Source organism: Zeus faber, assembly GCF_960531495.2.
Source record: "Zeus faber genome assembly, chromosome: 17".
NCBI lineage: Eukaryota > Metazoa > Chordata > Actinopteri > Zeiformes > Zeidae > Zeus > Zeus faber.
Genome location: NC_137204.1, coordinates 12,372,544 through 12,397,673, shown reverse-complemented (window position 1 = coordinate 12,397,673; position 25,130 = coordinate 12,372,544). Strand labels below are relative to the sequence as shown.

The window sequence follows — 25,130 nt, the reverse complement described above, 5'->3', positions numbered from 1 at the left end:
GAAGGACTTACATGACGATGAGGTTTGCTGTGCCCGAGTGCTCCTTCAGCAGTTCGTTGAGTCTAATCTGGCGATTTGTCTGTGGGGGGGGGGGGGGGGGGGGGGGGGGCACAAAAAAACAAAAAAAACAAAAAAAAGAGGAAGTTATTTTGGCATTTTATCTTACCAGCTTACCAGACAGTTCTGATGTCATTGAACCACACCCTCCACACCTAGGCTTGGGCAGATTTACAATTAAATTGTCAATCGGCGACTCCATCTTTTGCGATTGACAATGACAACACGATAAAGAAAAAAAACGAAAAAGATCCGCCAGGACAACTCAGAGCATTGAAACAGTGTAAGTGCAGTTCAGCGTGTTCTGAAACTGGAGTGGAGAGAGAGAGAGGGGGGAGAAGGCTCTCTCCGCTCAGAGCTGTCGAGCAACCACTTGTGATGGGGTCTCACTTCCCCGCTCTAATCTGCAAGTCTTGTGATTGTAATATATATATAATAATGTAATATAAAGCAATATATATTATATAATCTCAGAGAAAGATTGAGTCATTTCCTTCATTTTTTTACTTTATGGAAAATGAAAAACGTTAAACCCAACTCAGAATTGGAGTGGAATTTTCTTGAATTTGTATTTCTTCCGTCTCCTGTGTTTTTGAGTTAATACTTTACTTGTTAAGAATAAATCCTGCACTTCTGTGACGCGGAGACGGCATTTACCACGTTCTATGCGCGCATGCTACAGTCTGGCAGTCGGGCTTCCACTATTCCATGTATACAAATACAGTGATGATCCTCAACTACCACTAGCAATACTGTATGGGCCAATGATATAATTTGATTGTTTAAAGACATTTGTTCCATTATTGTTTGGATTGCATTTTTTGATGTTTATGGTTATTTTCATAGGCATCAATACGCGACTTGTTTATTCAAACTACGTAGTTGATACCGCAGAATGAGCTACAGGGTGCCAAAGCTGCATTCCACTTGAGTTGGAACTTGGAAAAATCCTACCTCACTTTTGAAAAGTGTAAAGGAATGGCCATTTAGGCTGGAATTTCGGAGCTCATCGCTCACACCCGATTTGACCAAGATAACTGACCTGATGTCACGGCAACATGGTTCAAGTTCAAGTGGCGCACACCAATAAATGAAACAACGCCACACATTGGACATATTTTTATTAAAAAAAAAACACGTCTGTCGCTTTGACCTACTCAGTAGTTTTTAATGCTATGTTGGGGACCACTGACTCAAATAACAGATTTCCAAGTTTCCATTGTACGCAACATCACTTCCTGCCTCTCGGTCCGAACTTGAGTTTTTGGTTCAGGTTTTTAATCCACCTGAACCAGAGAGCGCGGGCAGCAGCCTTCACCAACGATCGCACCAGAACTGGTGGGAGAGATGTGTGAAACCAGCTGTTTTGGCCAAAATGTGGTGAAACAGAAAGTTAATGATCTAAATCATCACTGATATGGTCAATGACGTCATGGCAACTTGTGCATTCTAATAAGAAAACAATTTTGCTCTCCGGCTAAAAAATATATATATATTTTACAGTATGTCCACTTGAGAGGGCAGAACAGACACCAGCAGCTTGTGAGAAGTGCCTGTGCCCAAGAAAATGTCACGGTACGCCAGTAAAAAGTAGGAGCGCGAGTACTGGCCCCTTTTTCAGGGCATTGTATATTTATCCCATTCACTCCACAGCCACTCATTCCATTGACCCAAAAGTGAAGGGAGGTTTTAAGCAGACTGACCTTGGCGCGGTAGAGCTCCAGCTCGTTGTCAGTAATCCTCCATGGCTCACTGTTCTTCAGCCTCTCGGCGGCTTCCTGCTCCATATCGTCCTCCTTCAGACGGTACGGCTCAATCATCTCCTCAAAGGCAGACGTGCTGGACAAGAAGGGCTTCATTGTTAGTATGATTATAGACGAGTGGCGGCATTCTTTTTAAATGACTGGCTTCAGTCCAATAGTGTCCACCCCCTTCACTTTCTCATTTACGGTATAATCAAGTTGGGTTTTGGGTTAAGGATCAAAGTCTGGTGAGCTAAATATCTTCGATGTTGCACTACATTTGTCAAGAACTTCCTTCAATTTAATTTCATCTTTATGTTTTTCTTTGGGTTTCAAATAATTTCCCAAATTTCAGGGCCAAATACCTTGATGACTTACTTTGCGGTATGAGCTGGTCACTGGGACGTCATGTGTTGCAATGTTTATTCCCTTGAGTTCTTATCTAACTGGGACATTTTTTCTTTGTTTATTTTACTAATTACTTATCACTTTCACTACCAAGTTCTTATTACTTACAACATATTCACTTCAAAACTCAATTAGTTCAAATACAGCTCCGAAACCCTAGGTTAAGCATTAAAGTTTTGTATATTTTTCTGTTGACATGTGTATGTTTGCGTTAGTAAACAAAGGTTGGCTGCATTCATCAACAAACACTTACGTCTCCTTCTTGGGTTTGGTGTTGATGTCTCCCAGAACGGTGATGTCAGAGAAGTCTATTCTGAACTTGCTGAGCAGAGTGGCCATACTAAATAGCGATGCAAAAAGAAACAAACATGGAGAAAACTATAAGATAAAAGCAAAAAAGTAGCTCCGTAAATAGATCGATTTGTTTGATGTGTGATTTTGTTCATAAATAATAGGGCTTATCGACATAACATGTACATTCCATTAGTGGACCGTCATTAGGAGCTTACACTCTGCGGTCGTGGTCAATCCTGTTGATCTTTCCTCCAATGAAGACGCGAATCTTGCAGTCCTGCCACCTCTTCTTGTTAGTCAACAGGTAGGGGATCAACAGAGTCAGACCTGATGGGGAGACACGGGGCATCTCATAGTCTCCATGACATACTTTTTGCCATTTGTGGAGGCTAAAAAGTTAATCAATGCTGCCTTTGTTTAGCTACTGTCGGTGATGTCTGGAGTTTTATCAAAGTCAAAGGGATAAATGTTCGATTCACTTTCTGTCAAGCCAGATGTGTTGGAAGTGATCATATTTTGATTCCGACCCACAAATCGATAAATAGATATAGATAGATGGATAGACCCATCAAAGAGAACAAGACCAAAAATATATCGTCTCCCCCACATCACAGTATGCAATGGATATATGCTATATGTATCAAACATCAACTTCCTCATCGTGTCCACTTTTGCTTGGATGGTAAATCTCACCTCCATCGTCAAAAAGCCACCAGACATCAACAGTGCCCTTGCCCTGCTTCTTCTGAAACTGCTGGCTGGCCTCAAGCAGCCGCTGGTCGGACACATTCAGTGGTACGGTAGGGCTCATCTTGTCTGGAAGGACCCCAAATAGACACCGGACACACAAACGCATAACATAGGAGACAGAGAAAGGAGGTCAACTTGAGATCAACAAATCCGGGAAAAGCATCAGACAAGCACAGGAAGTAATTAGTTCACATGTTCTTGCTGAATTTGTCTCACGGTAGCTAAGTTTATTGTGTCAAAGCCACATCCGACAAACATCAGCGGTCTCAATTAAAAAATCATGATATCAGGAAATTGCAGAGTGTGTGACATTGCTGTATGATTGTCAGTGACATATTTTACACCAAGTGGAGTTTGATTCATTTCGAATTACATTTGATTATGATTTTGATTTGTGAATATTGATCCACCCGATACTCAAGATCCAACTTTGTACCGTGTACCTTTTTGTACTTAGGAAATACGTGTTTTGCAATTTAACTCGGATGTCTGCTCCTGTAGGTGTTCCTCCAGTAGCGTTTCACCTAGAAATGCATTCATTTTGACACTGTAGTACACGGATTATCACTCTGTCTTTAAAAATAAGTCATTTGTTTGCTTTGAGACATTTAAGTTAACCAAGTTAATTAACTAATATTTCACTCAATGATTATAGCTTTCCCATACTCGCAGCACACATTCCTGCCTACCAGGCACGGGAAACACAAAGGAGTATTAGAAAGCAAACACAATATCTAAATTGGGACAGGATAGGGCTGAAACGACGCAAAAACAGCGTCATCTCCTAAAAGACAGGAAGCAGGTTCAGGAGACGACATGCAGAAACGTTGAGTAAAGACTTAGGAGAAAACGCTGGCACACCACCCAATGAAGTATGCAAAGTAAAAACAAAAGTCTCTAGCTTGTAGATGAGCACAGTTCCTGTGGTTGTGCGAGACGGACACAGTGGGCAAGACGAGACGACATAAAAGAGGAAGCGTAAGTAATGCCCTTTGAAAGCCAACAGTCTCCCACGCCGGAAACACTGAGCGGAAAGTGGGAATGACACAAGACAGTGACAGCAAAGTGTATACCGGCACGTTAAAACAAGAGCAATTTATAGGGTTTAGTGACGGAGACAGAAGAAAGGAAGGAGGTGAGAACAGGAATAATAGGGCTGAAGAAAGCCAAGAAAGAGGCACTAGCTGCTCCAAAGGACTAATATAATTAGTTAAAGGAAGAAAGAAAACATTGAAAGGCAACGCAATAAACTGGGTTTCCTGCCTTTTTTCAACAGAGGCTGAGTTGGAGCTTTGCCGTCATCGTCTTCATCTGTGTAACGCAGAACAAAACAAAAGTGATGAAACAAAACAAAAAAAAAAAAAAAAGAGAACGGTGGAGTAACAGTACCATTTGACTTGTGCTGCAATGGTGAGAAAGCAACCCGGTATCACGTGTTTTACGTGCTCGTAGTCAAAAATAATCTATTGAATCGTGTCCCGTAGCACAATTGTCAGACTTTTGTGTTACAAAGAGCAACATTTTAACAATTGCATTTCAATTGGGAGATTTGTACGACTTTATTCCTGTTGCAAAAATGCCTTTTGCACCCTCTAGTAGTTCTTTATAAGTCAAAAGAACAAATGGTAAATGCGGTGTATTATGGATACGTTTCAGAAAATCCTTACATAAAGCGTTTTAAGCCTGGAACCAAGTCAACCAACAATGGGATGAATTGTGACCATAAGAAATTGGATTTGGAGCAAAAAAAAAAAAAATGGAAAAGGTCTTGTGGGGTGTTCCCAGTATGCAGTGGTTAATATCTAACAAAAGTGGTCCAAGGAAGGACAACCGGTGAACCAGCGACAGGGTCATGGGCGTCCATGGGCTCATTGATGCGCATGGGGAGTGAAGTTGAGCCCGTCTGGTCCGATCCCACAGAGGAGCTACTGTAGCACAAATTGCTGGAAAAGTTAATGCTGATAGAAATGTGTCAGAACACACAGTGCATCACAGCTTGCTGCGTATGGGGCTGTGTAGCTGCAGGCAGGTCAGAGTGTCCATGATCAGGGTTTCCACCGCCGAAAGCTCCTACAATGGATCGCGGAGCAATGGAAGAAGGTGGCTTGGTCTGATGAATCACGTTTTCTTCTACATCATGTGGACGGGGGGGGGTTAGGGTCTGATCCGATCGAGCATCTGTGGGATGTGCTGGAACAACAAGCCCGATCCGTGGGAGCCCCACCTCTCAACCTCTAGGATTTAAAGGAGATGGTAACATCTTGGTGCCAGATACCACAGGACACCTTCAGAGATCTTGTGGAGTCCGATGTTGTGGCTGATCTGTGTATATCGCCAATATGGACAAAGACAGAGGATGGAGCTAAAGCAAACTATTGTTCGTCAAGGTATCATTCACAATGGTCCATGGGATGAGTAGTTCATTTTCATGTACAGTGTTGTACCTTTGCCTTTTATCCCCATTTTCAAATATATTTTTTGCTACAAATAAAATGTTTTATGGTGGCTTTCCATCTCGTAGTGGGTTGGCTTGGTCCCGGGCTTAAAACTATTTAAATAAAGATTTTCTGAAACATGTGAAGGAATGGGAAATCCATGCCCTGAAACAGAGCCGTTGAAAAATTGGATAGTCACTGTTGAGCTCCAAAACCAGACAATATTATAATATTTATAGTACAAAAACAAGGCTATACATACAGTATATCATAAATACACGCTGACATTTATCTATGAATGAAATTCACTTGCTTGAAATGTTTAGTCTTCCATGGGCGTTAAGAAAGGTCTGGAACTTATTTTTCCCCAGTCCAACTAAGATGTCGGTATATTTCAAGCCAAATCATTCTTGTGACACAAATAGAATGAAAGAGGCATCATCGGCTTTGTTGTAGTCACACTGTGCATACGTAAGAATGTCATACAGAGTTGATAGGACAAAGAACAGAAGGTAATAATAGCAAATGACTACGTCAAGTAGTAGGTTTGGACAGTGTATGCCGTACTATAAAGAGCCAGGGTAGTAGCTTTCATTATAAATAGGATTAGTCGTTGTATACATTAGGGTTGCGCGCGGTTACCAGTGCTCGGTTACATTAGTTTCCCACGACCCAACCATTGATTTCATTCACACACACACACACACACACACACACACACACACACACACACACACACACACACACACACACACACACACACACACACACACACACACACACACACACACACACACACACGATCGGGATCTGTCTCCCTCTCCATGCTTAATATGCCGCCGCGATCGCCGTCCACTGCTCATCCCCTTTCCTCTCAGATAACACATGGAGAAGATTGTGTATTTATTTTAGTTTTTACTTTAAACCAAAACAAAAAAAAGAATAATCTGTACCGTGCATAACGGGGGCCACACACACACACACACCACACACACGGGTGAGGGTAGAACAAATTTGGGCGCAGATATCTGTGGACTAACTGTAATACTAAGTAGGCCCAGTGGGATGGCGATGGTCAAGGGTGACAGAGGACACTTCCTTTCGGGGGGAAAACGTGCGTTATGGGAATAGGAAGAGAAGACGGAGACACAGCACTGTGGGATTTTAAAAGCCTGTGCGTAACTGTGCGTCATTCCAACTGTGCAGCTGTCATGCATTTTCAATCTTTACTGAACAGGAAGTGGGGTGTGGAGGGGTAAGTAAACAAAGACCAAAACAACAAACAAAATGAGTCACTTTGTATATATATATATATAAAGTAAATACAAGTTTAACATTTTTTTTTTTTTTTTTTTTTTAATAATCAGTCCTACACAGTCACAAGCTGTGATAATGCTCCAACATTAACAAATATACTTTTGTAATGGTGTTATTTCAAGTTATATTCCAAATTATTCCTAATTACCATTAAAAAAAAAAACATTATTTGAGCCCAAACTATTTCAAATGTATTCATGCATATCTGGAGTAACATAACGGTTTTATCACCCTTTGTTGCTCAAGTAAATTTCCAAACATCTAAAGTGTAACTTGAAATAAAGGCTGTATTACTAAAAAAGTTAGGACTTTCAGGTTTAGGTAAAATTTACATATATTTGCAGCCCGCCTGACCTTTATGAATAGCTGGACTGTTTTGGAGACTGGTTGCCTTGGATGACGGCTTGGAAGAATCCCCATCGGAGTCCTTGCTCATGTCTATGGACACCACAACATCCTTCATTCCTGAGGGCTTCTCCTGGGACGACAGCAGCTCATCTGGAAGAAAAAAAAAAAAAGGAGGAGGGGGGAGAAAGGGACGATAACAAAAGCAAAGTTAAGAGCTTCTCAATAAAATAACAGATGAGACCTTTGACTGAGAACTGAATGTTGCACAAAGGGATAATCCTAACCCTGTCATGCGATAAAACCTGTTATGTTAAATCCTTAGGAAAGCTTGGTTATTGTGCTGCTTTATCAAAACTAATATTTATGACACCAACCTATTGTGTCATGACTGAGTCGCCAAAAAAATAAAAAATAATCTTGAAATAAAGCAAACCCGAAAATTACTTCAGTGCATTTTTTTTTCCAAAAAATGCACCATTTCTTATCAAAAATGCAGAACTTAAAACATATTTTGGTTCATGGAGATGAAGCATAGGGACCAGTGCGTGAAGTTATTTGGCTAGACTGGATTTTATTTACCTATGTAGCTTCCTTATTATCAGCACAAGGGCTTTAAGGGGAGATACCGAGTATTATTGTACGTATACAATAAACAAATACCGAATCTATGCTTATTCCACACAAAAATCTTCTAAGTGTCCTTAAATTGCGAACCGCACTCACCTGTGATAAGTCACAGGTTTTAAAGCTGAAAGATATTCATGTGGCTGTTTTGTGTCACTGCGTGTACCAAACTGAACACAGAGAAAAAGAAAAGCAGAGGATCGTCAGAAGAAGTCAGGCGGGAGATGGTAGCGGATGGTAGCGTGGACAACCACAAGGCGGCGAGTCCTTCTCCAGAGAACTTGATGTTCTTCTGTCCGCCGGGCTCAATGTTATCAAGAAGTCCAGTGGCACCGTTGCAAAGATCCCCGAACGTTGCCGCAAGGGAGAAGTTGATCGAAGAACGCAGTGAAGGGATTGCCGAAACTGCGGCGAAGGAACCTCAACTGCTAAAGTCGTTCAAGCCTTCAACCGCCAGAGACAAGGTACGACTGTTTCAACTCAAAACATCTGGCACTGACCCAATGAAAGGGGGGTTCTGTGGTAGGAGACCCAGGGGGACCCCACTGCTGAGAGGGACACGAGAAAGCCTGGCAGGAGTTTGTCAAAACACACATGTAAAAGCCAAAGACCTTCTGGGAGGAGGTCATGTGGAAAGATGAGACCAAATTAATCTTCAAAGAAAAGAACACTGTCCCAACAGTCAAACATTGAGGGGGTGCCGTGGTGTTTTGGGGATGCTTCGCTGGCATCATGAAATCAAGCAGCATGACAATGACCCGAGACACTTCAAAAAGCACCCAAAAATGCGCTCAAAACAAAAGTGGCACGTCAGCAACAATAGACAGTTATATGAGTTAATTCGATTTAGAAATGTCAAGTTCTAACCTCTGCTTGGTTGGTTATTTTTACGGCACTTGAAATATTTAGTGGCTAATCAAATATACATTTTTATGATTGGACACACACACACACACACCTCCTTTACAGAAAAGTTCCATACAGAGTCTGTTCATACATAGAGGACTGTTAGGGATACAGTACGTAATAGGTTAGGGTTGAACACAGTTTTCATTTAATGGCCATGTAGAAGTACAGGTTTGTTTATATGTGTACATTTGTGTGCAAGTTTGCACGTGTGTGTAAAAACATGCATTACAAGCATATATGCAATACCTTGTCCCTGGATGTGGGAAACATCCAATCCCTCTTTCAATCTTAGAATGACGGTACCGTACTGGAAGTCAAAGGCATCACTGAAAAACAAAGATAAGAGTTTATTAATCCCAATGGGGGGGGGGGTACAGGAAATGAGTATGAACACACAGCCACAACACTGATAACCACCACTAATAACCACTCATATTGTGTAGGTCCACCTCGTGCTGCCAAAACAGCTCCTATCCGTGGAGGCATGGGCTCCACAAGACCTCTGAAGGTGTCCTGTGGTATCTGGCACCAAGACATTAGCAGCAGATCCTCTAAGTCCCGGAAATTGTGAGGTGGGGCCCCCATGGATCAGGCTTGTTGTTCCGGCACATCCTGCAAATGCTCGATCTGACCCTAACCCCGGCCGTCCACACGATGTAGAAGAAAACGTGACTCATCAGACCAGGCCACCTTCTTCCATTGCTCCATGGTCCAATTCTGACACTCACGAGCCCATTTAAGCCGCTTTTGGTGGTGGACAGGGATCAGCATGAGCACTGACCAATCCACGACTAGGCAGCCACATTCAAAGCAAGCTGCGCTGCACTGTGTGTTCTGACACCCTTCAATCATAGCCAGCATAAAGGTTTTCAGCAACTTGCGCTGCAGTAGCTCTTCTCTGGGATTGGAAGAGACTTCGCTGCCCACGTGCATCAATGAGCCCTTGACCCTATTGCCAGTTCACTGGTTGTCCCTTCCTTGGACCATATCTCACACACACACACACACACACACACACACACACACACACACACACACACACACACACACACACACACACACACACACACACACACACACACACACACACACACACACACACACACACCTTGTTTACGAGGAAAATATGGCTAGTGCCTGGATTAAACCTGAAGAGCACATTAGTAGTGATTTTAAACTACTGTGGCCCAACCATCTTTGACCTTCCAGTCTATTAATCATAATCCCCACACTTCACTCATCTGGATGGATTCAGCCTAAATCCTCATATTCACAGTCTCACATGACTGATTTGGGATTGCATAAGAGTCTTAAAAACTCAAGCCTTGCTCAACTACACGACCATTTCTTGTATGACCATTTGTTTCGTGCATGGGGTATTCTATCATTTGTGTTTCTTGTTTTACGACAACTCACTGGATCATGTGAATGTAGGTCTCCACGTTCATCATGTCTCCATCCCTCCAGTCATTTTTGAAGCCAAGAACCAGGGTGTTGGGCCGAAGACGACCCAGGCCAGCAGCCTTAGGGGGAAGAGGGTAGAGGTGAGAAAAGCGAGAAAAATAGAAATGATTGACAAACCGAGACAAAAGTTGAAAATGCTAAAAAGCATTCATATAATTATTTATAAGACGTTTTTCCATGTTATGTGGACATTTGCGCAAACAAATGTGAGATGTGGCTATTGTTTCATGTGTCATTTGTGCCGAGACACCAACGAGTTAGGAAGAGGGAACTGGCTAACTACCAACTCTCTGCAGAATTGACAAAGTGCAATGACAATGCCGAGGGCTGCTTGTTAATTGCCTGCATTTGAGGCACATTACGTGCATTCCACATTGAGTTATAGATTACTCCATTCAAGTCCTAGTTTTCTCCTCCTCCCTCTGGTTTTCTCTTTCACTCTTATTTGACATTGCTGATCAACAGTACTGCAACGTGTCGTCACATATCTCAACGACAGAAGCACTGAAGAGCTTGTGCCGAAATGTATTTTATTTTTTTATTATTATTTTTTTTTAAAACACGTCAAACACACCAGACATCCCGATGTTGAAAATGTTGGGATGTCTGGCGTGGCTCTAATCGCCTCTGACCCGCTCACACGTAACAACTTTCGGTGGCAGCAGGGCATAGTGATTTTGCGCCAACGAGGGGTTTAGATTCCAGTCTAAAAAAAAAATAAAATAAAATTAGAATAATTGTTTGCGACAGCCATATGAGGGAAAAAGTTGTGTAGTCTGAAGAGTCATCTGGCTTACCTGTGTTTGCTTAATGCATTGATGCAGAAATTTGTGTGAAATTAGGGAAATACATCTTCCAGAATCTATTTTTGACATATAAACGTTTATCCAACTATACAAATACAACATTATTATTATGATTACAAGTATAAAGGTTTGCCAGTTGACAGTCAGTGAGTGTTTGGATGGAGAAGAGGAAGGATTTAACACTTTGTAGAGCGATTAGTTAAATAACCATAGTAAAGAAGACAGCCAGTAGTAAAGAACAGTTGCAGAATAGTTGCTATGAACATACGTATATCCCGCATAACACAAGGACAGAGGTATCGCGGTTCGTAATTGGCAGCCCCCAACTCGGAGTGGCGCATCACAGTCGATAATCACTGCGCCCAGTGGATCGATCTATATCTATATACACAGTGTAGTGTATTCCCATAATCCCACATGAGCTAGGCTCGTTCTCTACGCAGCCTTGCATTGACCAAACAGTTAAAATGCAGCCTGTCACCATCTCTGCACTGTCCCTTTAAAGCCTGCTAGGCGTTTTTCAGGGTTAATTCAAACTGGCCACTGATCATTTTCAGTGCTACAACAGTGCACTGTATGGACATAACACAACATCAACCCTTTGTTCCGAGGACAAAAGTATTTTTTTTCCTTGGATTTCTTGTTTACTTTGCTCACCATAAACACCCTTGAAAAGGTTTGTAGCCAATTCTATGCACACAGCTCTGATGTCATGTAGGAGAGATATTCTGTTACCTGCAGCAAGTACTGGGTCCCCTGCCGCATGTCTTCAGCAAAGACAGGGGTGTAGAAAGCCTTGCTCTCGTTCTTTAGGAGCCAGCGTTGGTAACGGGCCTGGTCTGTAGCCAAATCTTTGAAGTTTGGCCGCCGGAACCCCTACGACGAGGAAAAAGAAGAAAAGAAGAAAAAAAGCCAAACTTGTCATACAATGGTGACAATTGTATGTGACCAGAAAACAGAAACATCATAGAGATGAACGAGTGTTCCTTCTTTGCAAATCTAAACACAAGTAGTCTGAATTTGATAAAAGTGCATTAGGTTATAGAGCCCCAATTCCAACACCCTAATCCAAGTTATTTGTCCCTGGGGGTGGATGAATTGTGAGGAAACACATAGCAGGACCCAGGAAATTGAAGCACCATGAGCAATGTTTACACTACGGCTTCTGACTAGCTTATTCTCTCCATGCTAATGGAAGCAGCCAGAAAAAAAGACATGCACGCAGAGATTTTCCACATTGCATGTTCATTTGCCACCATTCTCTTAAGAGCATCATGTCTCAAGAGACATTTTGCATCTGAGAAGGAAAAAAAATAAACAAATGTCAATTTAACTTAGGGCTATTGCTTAAATGCCTTTTTTAGGATTAGATTATTTCTTACAAATAAATGAATCATCATTGGCATTAGTCAAGTTTGGTAAAGTACTCACTGTGCGAACATGACCGCAGATCATCAAGCCCACATTCTTTGTAAAGGTATGGACCAGGTTGAGGAGAGCGGGACGCGAGTTGGGATAACCAGTCATCACTAAACATTGTGGTCTGAGGTCAAACACAAAAAGCGATAATTGCAGGGTTACTACACAATTTCCAAAGCAATATCCACCTCTCATAGTCAAGTAATACACTGTCCTTTAACTTGTGCAGGTATTTATTTTTTTATTTATTTTTTTAAACTTGATAGTGATCTCACATTTTCTCGATGAGGCATATAAAAACAGGTCAGGGTAGCGCACATCAAAGCAAATATGTTAAGCACCATGGGATTTAATTAAGCCAGTGGGGGGAGTGAAAGGAGAGCAGAGGGTAACACACTAGTGATCCTGAAGACGTCAGATGCCTTAATCTCTTAGTTGGTTTATTGCCATGGGAACCACTCCGAGGTTGGTTTACTTTTCCCCAAATTCCTCTGTCCGACTGCAAGTATCTCTTGCCATGTGCTACAAATGCAACAATAGTAGTCAATTTAAATTTTGTTTCTTCTATTTCCAGGGAGGGGCAGCATTTTTTTCAAAGCCATGTACATCAGACTGTTCTTGGAACATTGGCCCCATTTGAAGACGCAAAACTTAAATAATTTGTTGGAGAACAGCATAAGAAATGTACTGTGCTACAAGAAGGAGCTGCGAGATGCCATCAATCCAACAAGTGAGAGCTTCCTACCGTTAGGCCGCTTTGTCTATATCCCTTCCCTTCGAAACTGGTTTGCTTATTTCTCACCTCAACTTTGTTCAGAAACAGATTTTGGTGGACTCATAAGGTGAAATCCGTAAATAAAACGTAGCCGAAAACCCATTGGCTCACAGAAACAGGAACCTTTTCTTAAACTCCATTGGCCCATGGGCCTATTTTCATATGCTCATTGTCTCAATATTAATGAGGAAAACCCAAACTCACCAGAGCTGAAACCAGAGTTGCAAAAATGGCGAATGGCCTTGGTAGGACTTTTGTGAAAAATAATTGAGGGCATGTTGTTGATGGAGACTTTGACTCAATGACTCAGTCCCTCCGATATCTTCAGCAGTTGACTCCTCATCCACCATTGTCCTGACTGTGTAGTTTATCAACTGAAGCCCACAACCTGTCCCCTTGACACTGTTTGACACTAGCTTTCTATCCATTATCAACAGATGTCTTGTTACAGGCTCTGTTCCTTCCTGTTTTAAACACTGTGGTTCATTTAGACCCCCAGAAAAATAAATAAATAAATAAATAAAATGACCTAAATCCTGACCCTGCAGTTGTCGCTAAATTTGGAGCAATTTCAAAGTTACCATTTCTGTCCAAGCTTCTTGAAAAAGTTGTTCCGTAAACCGCAGTCTTTCCTAAGCAAAAACTTTTTTTTTTTTTTTTTATTATTATTTTTTTTTTAAGTATTCCATTCGGAGTTTAGATTGGAGCTCTGGAGATGCTAGGAGGCTTCTCCATAGCCTCCAGTCTGCTCTTTTGAAGGTGACAATAACTTGTTTCCTGCTGATTTTGGGGATTGCCCCATTTTAATCATTTTGGACCTCATGGCGGCATTTGATATGATCGAACATGGGGTAGGCACTCCGGGAACAGCTCTACAATGGTTCAATTCATATTTGGATAACATGAGCTTTGCATTGAACCTAGGAAGTTTTTCATCATCCTTACAGTTGGTTTTTAAGGCACTAAATGGATCGGCACCTCGCGACACCCCGACCTCATTTGCCCCTACTCAGCCCCTTGATCAACGAGGTCCTCTGACCCGATGCCTTTAACGGACCCGAAGGCTCGGCTAAAGCTGAAGGGTGAGCGTGCTTTTTTGCTGCACCAAAGCTTTGGAACAGTCTACTAGGCTGGGGCAGATTTACGATTAAATCTTCTATCAGCGATGGAGTCAATCGCTGATAGAAGATTTAGTCTATTGATAGGGAACAAAGCGGTACCTGAAATTCTTGACATGATCCTCCACTCCGCTGAGATGCAGAGTATGGGTCAAGGCCTGGTGGTACGTCAGGGCCTGGGTCGATGAGCCCCAATTCACATCTGGAGAAGGGAACACATGCAGGCAGACACGCATGCTGGAGTGAGAAAGAGTGTTTCTGGGTGGCCTGCTGAGTCACGGGCCAGCTGACCCATGTGGCGTTGTAGCCTGTAGGGATGCCTTCCGCGTGTGTGTGTAGCTGTTTGTCAAACTGAGTGTGCATACAGGTGTGTGTGTGTGTGTGCGCACACTACTTTGATCTTGTATTGTTTTTTGTCATCAAAGCTCTGAGACTTGTCCGAGGAGATGGATATCTATCATTTACTATCGAGTTTAACTTCAGTCTGTTTTATAAATCCGTACTTTATTCATGACTTTTCCTAGGTGTACATTTCCTACAATTATGATATGCTAATTATTAAACATCAAGTAAATACAGCAAATTTTATCTTAAAAAGTCTGAAAAACTCTTGTTTTTAGTGCCTGTGCACATAAAATTGGGTCTGTGATGAGCCTAACAACACACAAACTGTGAAATAAGACAACTCGGTCTGTTTTTTTGTGAGCTGCCTCTGTCAGAAAACATGTGATTCAACAAGCCATTCAGATTTTCCTCCCCCTCCTACCTCAAGTGGGGGCTCATTATAACGACACCGGCCCCCATCTGAGTATCTCCACCCACGGCTTGAGAATAACCTTCGGGAAGGTGCGGCATTTTATTCTTGCATGGGCTGGAGCCCCTGGCATTATGTTTAAGCCTAGCGTTAAACATGGGAACTGCTCTATTGTTGGCTGCACAGAGCAGCACAAATCTTTTAAAAGAAAGAACAAACTGTCCGTGACAAAACTGCAGATGAGGGAAATGTAGGTATTTAAAAAATACATAGTGTTTCTTTTGCTGTGTGATCAGAGCGATCGCCACTGCGCATCCCCATTTCTCCAAACAAAACCAATACAAATGTTTTTTATTGTAGATGTATTTATGTTCCTCCATTTCCTAATTCAAAGAAACAAAAAAAGCCCTTATTTAATGTGGTTATATCGAGAGCCTGCATAATCTAAATGGTATTTTCAGCAAAAAACTTCAGAGACCCATATTAAGTTATTGAAAAGCAGTATAATACATTTCTCTGCCCCTGACAAGATCTTCTTAGTCGTCATCAGTTCAAGCCATTAGTCAACTCATGGATTATTTCTCAATACCAAGTACACCAAGTCCGGACTTGCAGACTTGGTCGTTCAGACTTGGCAAGTTCGACTCGGGAGTACAGTACTTGGCTGCCCCAAGTCCACACAAGTCCCCACCGATGCATCCTCAATAAAATGGGCGGAGCAAGTCCACATCCGGGCATTTGGACTGGACTTGGCTGGATGCGGAATTTGAATTGGAACAGTACTTGGGCTGCGACTGATGACGTTTCACAAGTCCACAAGAACACAAGTACAGACAAGAACGCAGATTGAGAAAGGCCTACGGTTTGAGTTCCAGGGCTGATAAAGAATGTTACAATTAATATTGTTAACTCTGCAACATTACAGATAAACACAAAATCTAATAACCAGCCTTAAAATATACATTTAATTTTCAAGTGCTGCGCATTGGAAGCGAGCCGCCTGTTGATCACACCTGTTTAACATTACATTGGATAAACTTATTGCGTATATTATAAGAGCCATTTGAAACCATTTATCAAATTCTTCAGTAACGAAGTCGTATCAGGTCGCACTGAAATGTGGCGAACGGAAGATTGTTTTCCTGGTGTCGGCGTCCCCTCGTTGGGCACATTTCCCGGGACCGGGTATTGTTATGCGCTGTGCCTTCCCTGTCCTTTCCCAATAAGGCTGACAGGGATTCAGGACGTATGCCAGCGCTACAGTGCCCCTGCTTCCCGGGGCCCGGTCGGTTAGGGCATTCAAATTTGATTTGATTATTGATTAACCCTTTCGAAGTGCTCTTATAATATATGCAAGATATTATATAATATACGCAATATTATTTCTGACTTTTAGACAAGTCGCCTAGGCTAATTTTAAATATCTGCTTAAACGTCAGGAAAATTAGTTGTTTTCTATTCTCAATGTGTCGGAACAACCAGAAGGGGACTGAACATTGTTTATTTATCAATAACACCCAAGACAATAACTTAGCACCACCCTTTCAAATATAAATTTAATTAACAAGCGCTGCAGGGTGCAGACATGAAGTGAGCCGCCTGTTCATTACCGGAAAAGCATCAAAAGCTGTAATTATTCTTCAGAGTGTGTCTGAACAACCAGCAAGGGGACTGAACATTTATTTTTGTAAAAATGAGTTTCAAATTAAAATCCCTCTTGCATCCCTCATACATGGCTCCAGCCACATAGGTTTTAAAGTTCATTTCAGAAGGCGCAGCTCCTGGGGGGGGGGGGGTATCCCCCCTGCGACCAAAGTATCTTATTTTCGACTAACTTTTGGTCGACTATTTGCGGTCAGCCCTTATAATATGTAACCTTTAATATTGACACGGTTTCTGAAGCACTTTGTTGTAGGACTGGGAAATATTGAAAAAAAAATCAAATATCATGTTTTTTGACAAATAACTCAGAGAAAACATTATATAAATCATATTAAGATAGTGGTGTTGGTCTGAACACAATCTGGTAAGGAAATAAAATAATAGGGCCAACGTGGAAAAAATGGGTAGTTACTCACCAGGTTTCTTATAGCTGACGTAGATGTAGAGACCCATGACAATAACATTGGTGAGGAGTGCGGCCATCCAGTTGATGACAAACATGACAACGCAGCACAAGACAGCTCCGGCCAGGGACACCCACATATTGTAGTATTTAAAGCTGGGACGCCATCCTATTATGCCAAGGAATGAGGTCAAACAGCAGGAACCAGTCTTACAGAAATCTAACCAAGATAACAATTTTGGCACAAAACAAAAGTACACACAATTTTTATACCTGTCAAATGAAGAGAATTTTCTTCATGTTAAGGTTGATGACAATTCAGTAAAAAGGTCTCACAGTATTCCCAACATACGGCAAGGCTCATATTACAAGGTTCATCGATCGTCAAATAAACCCCTTTACAATAAACAGCAATAATGTAAGTAATATTACTGAATAGTTTAATGGGAGGAGGCTAAAAATTAGCAAATGCTGCTGATTAAAAAGAGCATGAGGTTGTGTTTGGATTAATACAAAATGGAAAGTTAACAGCGAGTTAGAGCGAGACAGCTACTGGATATCATAGTCATTTACGGGACTCCAACGAAACTAAACTGGTGGGAGTTTAGTAATGACAAAATATTCAACTGGGTGTGGTTATACAATGACAATCTACGATAAACCACAGGACATAAAGGGTACATTGATAAAGACCTATCTCATCTGGCCCATGCCGGTGTTCCCAAATAGTCAATAAGTACAATTAAGTATTAAATTCGCAATTCCATTAACAGGATGACATTGATTTTGGTTAATTGAGCAATGTACCATTTAAGCCCATGCTATTATGGGGACTGCTTTGGGAAGTTCAAAATCAGATAGAGAATTTGTACCTGGTATTCTTCTAGTGCTTTCATGTCAAGAGGAAAAGAAACATAGGACTTTTATGCAATAAAGTTTACCAACTATTCAAAGTTCTCCAACTGCGGAAATTGTTTACATACATTTCATATATTGTGCACGCATAATGTACAGCTCTTCAGATTTTGTTTGCTTTGCCCACTAAAATACCGCGGGGCAAAATATAGGATGCCTTCGTAACATCTATAACGAAAGACATCCACCGCAAGGGTTTTAAAAACTGATGTGTTTGGAGAATTTCATAACTGAAGTGGACAGTGAACTGTCAAGGCAACCAAATGGTCATTTTTCCTACTTTATTATTCTTGCAATAGCAACATTTGAGACTCGCACAGATTACTTCTCACAAACAAAACATTAAGGAAAAACATTTATAATTATTAATAAATCAGAAAATAAAAAAAAAAAGTATATTTTAAAAATGCTATTCATCCGACATTTCATCCTAAGGCACTGGACATGATACAAATGATCATCTGTGATGATGTTAAATGTGAAAAACCTTAAGTCAAAAAATGAATAAGTCCCGATGATGAAGTCATTCTGTTGATACCTTACAGATACTATTCGATCCGTTTTATTCAGATAGCATTACCATTAATCAAGAACACGGGTTTTGTTTTTTTGATCCACCGTCTACCCAAGTATCATCACAATCTGCTCTTAAGTGACCAATATTAACCTCATCACCCACAGTTCTTCAGTTTGTGGCAGTGTACAGTCATAACCACAAAGCTAAAGTTAAACAGGACAAGGGTGTAATCTTTGTTGTGGTTCGGATAGTTAACCAGTGTAAATAAAATTCCCCCTCAAATTGCCTCAACAATATCATGCGTTCGCATTTAATGAGGTTCTTAACATTGATTTAGTCAATTTATTTCTTTTCAGTTATTAGATTTTTTATATTTGTGAACAGTAACAATTTCCCTAGTATTTTATTTATGATTGGAGCACTTTTAATGTTGAGAACAAAGAGCTGCTCATATCCCATTTTTATTGTCTAAAATACAAGAGGACGGCTTGAGTTTTGAGTTTCAGCTCGACTTTCAAAACGAAAAGAGGGTGTGTGTGTGCCTTTGTCTTACCTGGTGAGTTGGCCAGAGAGGCATGGAACACCGAGAAGTTAATCAGAGCATAGGAGGCCAAGAAAAAGTTGGAGATGATGGGAGCAATGACGTTCAACTCGGCTGGGAGAGAGCAAAACGAACGCATGAGTGGATTTGGAAATCAGCGAAAATATCAAGGTTTTGGAAGTATTGTAAAAGCACTGTAAAATGTCCTGAGAAATTTAAGGCAAGCAAAGGAATCATAATTACATAGGGTTTTCACCTTTGTCATCTTTTTAATCCTGTCTAGACAGATAGATAGATAGATAGATAATAAGCAGATCAGTCATACCTATGAGAATGAAGCCCAGAGCAATACAGAAGGTGAGGATGTAACCACGGAGGGGTTCATTATTCTTGCCATAGCCTTTGGCAAACATTCCCAGACCGGGATAGATGTTGTCTTTACATAAAGCCTATAGGAATCAAAATCACTTTGTTTGTCCCAGTAACAATCATAAAAACGATATGCAGTTTTAACCATTTTAACCACAAGGGGGTTTTTGTACCTGAAAAACTTTCGGTGCGCTGACCAGGGAGGCCAGGGCAGACGATAGTGTGGCAGAGAAAATGCCAGCAGTGATGATTGGGCTGAAACCGGATACGATGCTCATGACCTAAAGCGCAAAACAAAAATCTAGAATCAATATATTTGCAATAATCGTGCACAATACTGCAAATTATATATCAATTATTTTCAGAATTATCAAATGTAACAAAAATAACTAACACTTATTTGCCTACCCCCTATACATGCCATAGGTTGTCACACACACACTACCTGGAAGTCATTTTGGAGTCCATACAGGCATTTAGTGCCATCGCTCTTGCAGGAAGAGAAGTCATAGCCAAACTTGCAAGCCGCATCGGTACAGTTCGTTACAAACTGGGAACTTAGTGTGTCGTTCATATTTCCAGTGGCATCCCTCACAATGCAGGACCCTGTCCAAAAAGATGCCTGTCTTTTAAATTGCACATAAGACAACGCCTTTTATTGAACTTTTTTTATTTGGTGGGTGAGGTCAAAACTGACACCAAATGTGCCAGTTTTTCCCTCGTGATTTTAGTTAGATGAATGTGGTACGAGTGGTTGCACCTGTCGAAATCGCAACTCCAAGATATACAATTCCCGTGATCAAAATGGCCAAGAGAGTCCCTCTTGGTATAGCCAACTGTGGGTCCTGAAAGTAAGAGACATCGAGGTCATGACGGCGATGGTAAATGGACTGCATTATGGCTATTATGGCCATGTCACACACCAAGTGCCTGAAATACATTTATTGATGATGAGATGTAATGAACCCAAGTTACTAACAGCCAGATCTCCTGAGATGTTGGCACCGGCCAAAATACCCGTGGCAGCCGGGAAGAATATGGAAAAGACAGAGAAGAAAGTCTGGTCTCTGAAGTCTGGGCCCATGTTCTCCCACATGATGCTCCCTGAAAAATATAAATAAATAATATAAATAAGCCAGCAGAAGCATTCATTGTGTCAGCAGTTGTAAATCTACTCATTTGATTGGTTTGGTCTTGAGAGAGAGAGAGAGAGAGAGAGAGAGAGAGAGAGAGAGAGAGAGAGAGAGAGAGAGAGAGAGAGAGAGAGAGAGAGAGAGAGAGAGAGAGAGAGAGAGAGAGAGAGAGAGAGAGAGAGAGAGAGAGAGAGAGAGAGAGAGAGAATAGAACAGCTATAAAATAATTAGTCTTAATTTTGTTCAATTTATGTTGAATTCAAGTCTCAAAAATGCAGTGGATGGCCATACCATCATAGCCGAAGAAGCCAAATGATTCTTTTGACTTGACGGGTATGAACGATCCGATGAAGTAATTCACAATTGCTGTGATGAGGACAATGAGCAGGAAGATCTGGGCCTGTACAGAAGCAAACCTTTTTATTTCTATTAAACACTTATTAACCACATCGCAGATTGATATTACACCAAAGCACAAGATAGACCGTGTTTAAATGATATAAATCAACATATTCTAATCTGTAAGAATTGTCACTCACAGCCACACAGCCACACACACACATAAATGAGATTTGATTCAAACCTTTGCCTCCCACTCCATTCCTGCCACTGAGATTCCAAGGAGAAGTATGACTGTGATGGTACCAATAATTCGAATATCATTGACTTGATCCGTCATAATGGCATCCACTCCCTTAAAAAAAAAATATATAATAATAATAATAATAATACTAATAATACACTACAGCACAGATAGACCTAACATTTTTATATCAATGTTACTGAACTTAAACATATGAATAAAGTTCTTTTTTTAATGCAACTTTCTTGGATTGCAATTTCAATACAGTAAAAAAATTCCTTAAAGCTGTAATACAACTACAGGGTTAACAGGACTGCTCCAGTGGATATCTCCCTAAATGACATAACAGATCCTGTTAAAGAAAAACAAAGCATGTGGAAGCATAAGCTAAAATGCTTTGCTTTTTGACATGCTTGTTAACATTCTTTAAAGACCACCAAAGAGTAGTATTAAATATTATCTTAGTACACAATATATTTTTTATTTTCTTAAAAGGGACTGATCTGCCATGCTTTTGTTATAATATAGAGGGATATAGAATTATATAGAATAATCACATTTGTAATTATTTGATGAAAATGCAAAGTTACTTACAGCAAGAAGCTCCACAACAGTTTCAGCAAAGCCAACCACATACATGGCAACAGCCACAGCGTTAGCAAAGGCAAAAATTAGACCAATCGATCCACCAAATTCTGGACCCAAACTTCTTGATATCAAATAATATGCGCCGCCTGGAAACATAAAATGGATGGTGTTTAAAACTGGAGTGGCATAACGAGAAAATTACCTTAATTTACTCATTATTACATAACACCTGATGATGATAAATTATAAAAAATAATTAAAGCAAGTGGAATAATTATACAGTTCTGCGGAGCCAGTTAGTTATAATAAACATAACATAAATAATATACAACGTAACGCAATGTAATACTTGAGTATTGCATCCTATATTAAAGTATTTTTTGAGAAAATCCTAGTATTCCAATTTTTGCCCCCCCCTCCCCCTCCCCAATACACTTCTGGTTATGTGATTTGGTATTTTCCCCTCGACGGGCAAATGTCAAACCAAACCCAAAACGTGTTATTTTCTGGAGCTTCACTGAGTAAGAATTCATAATGTTTAGATATCCATTTCAGACCGCCCTGTCCGTGTTTAACTGAAGTAAACTGGGAACACTATTACATTTCCCTGCATGCTATGAAATTCAGACATAATGTTTGCCGGAGTTCTCTCCTTTTCCAGTTTGACCTGACATGAATCTGGAGATGGTTAACAGCTTATAGATGATACCTTCTTGGGTCATGCTGGTAGAAAAACACATCTGGGGCAGCTGGTTTCAAAGCCAAACACCCAAGACTGGTCAAATAACATCAACTACTAAAATGACCGGCTCATACAGATTGCATAGACCCTGTGGATTCTCACACACTATGATTTCTGTATTTTCATGTTGGACTTCAAAGTAACATTCAACATATGTAAATGTTTTACCAAATTTTAATTGGTAAGTTAATTGGATACTGCCTGGATTTCAAAATCTATGTTATGTATGTTTCAAATTATGTTACTAAAAGGGACTAAAAGCTACACTCAGGTGTCCAGTAACCACCAGTGATCGGGTCTCACTTGTCCTCTACAGTCCAGCACAGAAACTTTCAGCGGGTGCCCAAAAAAAAAAAAAAAAAAAGGCACATGGACCCCCAAGCTTGCCCCGTCTCTCTCACACACACACACACACACACACACACACACACACACACACACACACACACACACACACACACACACACACACACACACACACACACACACACACACACACACACACACACACACACACACACACACACACTATTGCTTAATTTCAAATAACTTGTGATGTTTTCACTTGATTTCAGTGTTAGAATCATCAGGTATAAAAATGTTTAGGCAAACCAGATGTGAACCAAGTTATGATCAAAGCAAGCAGAACAGACTGATTAGGCGCCACATGAAGGCAAGCAGGTTTTCCAAACTTTTCAAGATACACTTTTGTGACATCTTCAGTGATTATGTTCAAGTGATGTTCTAGTTTATTTTGCTATATGCTACCAAAAGGCTACCCTACAATCCATACCCATTGTGCCATGATGACGGGTATGAAATTTGAGGTGTAAATCTCAATCGCTGTATTTAACAAGCTTGTTGTTGGCATGACCGTAAAGTCCAAGACTCCACTGAAATAAGAAAATAATTTGCTGAGGAACAATCGTGATCCCTCATAAATAATGAGCCCACATCTGAAAACGGGTATAATATTTACCCTTTTTATTAAATGGATTTAGCTTGTTTGATTTTTTTTCTTTTTAGGGCAATTTTGTATATCTACTTTCATTAGCTTATTCTTACCCTGTTTTGAATGCATTTCATTATTTTGATTATTTTATTATTCTACTTTGGAAATGCATTTTGCTTTTTTACTATTTGACCACCTTATTTTAATGTAAAGCACTTTGAGTTATGTGTCGTGTATGAAAGGTGCTATACAAATAAAGGTTATTATAACTACTACTACAGGATTGGTCAGTTATGTTGGTTTGTTGCATTGAAACTATTGATCCTTTCTGTGAGTACACATCATTATTGCACCACTAGAGCATAACACAGTTGACTGACTGAATGGTCCCAAACAAATTGACATAAAGAAGACAAGGCATTTTAAATAGAAGGTTCTGGGTATACCTCCTCGTACGAAACCGTTGGTTGCAATGGCTGAGGTGGAAAGGCCGGTGATTGTTGTCACAACCGTCGCCATTAATACAATAACACAGGCTAGAGCTATAAGGAAAATCATAAAGCATGTGTTAGAGCATCATATGCATTTGACAATACTGCAAACAAAACAATTTGCATTGGCCATTCGTAATTTTATTCCATTCCTTCAATGCCCTGTAAAAAGTAGCAGCAGGGTCAAAATAACATGCTTGTGCATAAAGGTTGACTGCATGTGTCACCATGTGGCAACATTTCACATCAAAGTGAAGAATGATAAAATAACCAGACTACACTTTTTTTTTTTTTTGGTCTTTTCAAAAACAGTCGGGACACAGTGCTGGATTGTAAATAAATCAAAAAGCAATTCACATATACTTACCTATTCCTGCCTGGCCCACAATCCATGACATGCGGATGAAGAGCATCACGCCCCAAATATTCAACATGCAGCGCACCTGCATAAAAGCAGATTTTCTGTTTAGATGTATGAATCCATACTTAAATATTGTTTGGTTGTACAAATGGTTATATGCTTTAGCCAAGTTGACGTGAATTATATGTAAATGGTTGATGTAAAGAGACCAGATAACTCAGTAGCTCTCATAGGGGACTACAAATCAAGGCAATTTATTTGAAGATCAAAAGTCAAGTAATATTATAAGAGTTCAATGAGAAGACAACTTGCAAAGCCCTAGTAAGACAAACGTATGTACAACATTTACCTTTAACTGCAGCACATATACTCTTCTATGAATTTGTTTCAAAGATTGGAAGCAAGGGTGGGACAAGCTCCAATAAATGCAAGGTGATGACACAGACCATCTTTTGTTAAAAAAAATCCCCATCTCAATTTGCTGTGTTGTTGCGAGTGTAGTTCATATCTCATTGGTATAATAACATTCGACCGAAAAGTAATTCACACTAGAGATCCAAATGCTTCACCCGAATGGGAAACTCACAGACACTCTCCAAACACTGTAATCTGCACTTCTAAAGGAACATCAAATCACCATGACCGACTGATGA

At 40.5% G+C, this 25,130-nt stretch overlaps 1 protein-coding gene across 1 annotated transcript in view; it reads right to left on the bottom strand.

Annotated features, from left to right (window-relative positions):
- The window catches only part of slc12a2 (solute carrier family 12 member 2), a 48,799-nt gene that overhangs the window by 6,628 nt on the left and 17,041 nt on the right, over positions 1-25,130 (bottom strand). The window contains exons 3-26 of the mRNA XM_080017859.1: positions 24,484-24,559; positions 24,072-24,167; positions 21,938-22,077; positions 21,344-21,454; positions 21,052-21,160; positions 20,607-20,731; positions 20,388-20,472; positions 20,073-20,233; positions 19,801-19,908; positions 19,584-19,707; positions 19,271-19,372; positions 17,299-17,454; positions 14,569-14,668; positions 12,586-12,697; positions 11,890-12,030; positions 10,301-10,407; positions 9,131-9,210; positions 7,358-7,501; positions 4,515-4,562; positions 3,195-3,317; positions 2,717-2,828; positions 2,461-2,547; positions 1,761-1,896; positions 12-79 (exon numbers count right to left, since the gene is read on the bottom strand). Of these exons, the coding sequence (XP_079873985.1) occupies positions 12-79; positions 1,761-1,896; positions 2,461-2,547; positions 2,717-2,828; positions 3,195-3,317; positions 4,515-4,562; positions 7,358-7,501; positions 9,131-9,210; positions 10,301-10,407; positions 11,890-12,030; positions 12,586-12,697; positions 14,569-14,668; positions 17,299-17,454; positions 19,271-19,372; positions 19,584-19,707; positions 19,801-19,908; positions 20,073-20,233; positions 20,388-20,472; positions 20,607-20,731; positions 21,052-21,160; positions 21,344-21,454; positions 21,938-22,077; positions 24,072-24,167; positions 24,484-24,559 (2,651 nt within the window). The remainder of the gene's footprint in view (positions 1-11; positions 80-1,760; positions 1,897-2,460; positions 2,548-2,716; positions 2,829-3,194; positions 3,318-4,514; positions 4,563-7,357; positions 7,502-9,130; positions 9,211-10,300; positions 10,408-11,889; positions 12,031-12,585; positions 12,698-14,568; positions 14,669-17,298; positions 17,455-19,270; positions 19,373-19,583; positions 19,708-19,800; positions 19,909-20,072; positions 20,234-20,387; positions 20,473-20,606; positions 20,732-21,051; positions 21,161-21,343; positions 21,455-21,937; positions 22,078-24,071; positions 24,168-24,483; positions 24,560-25,130) is intronic.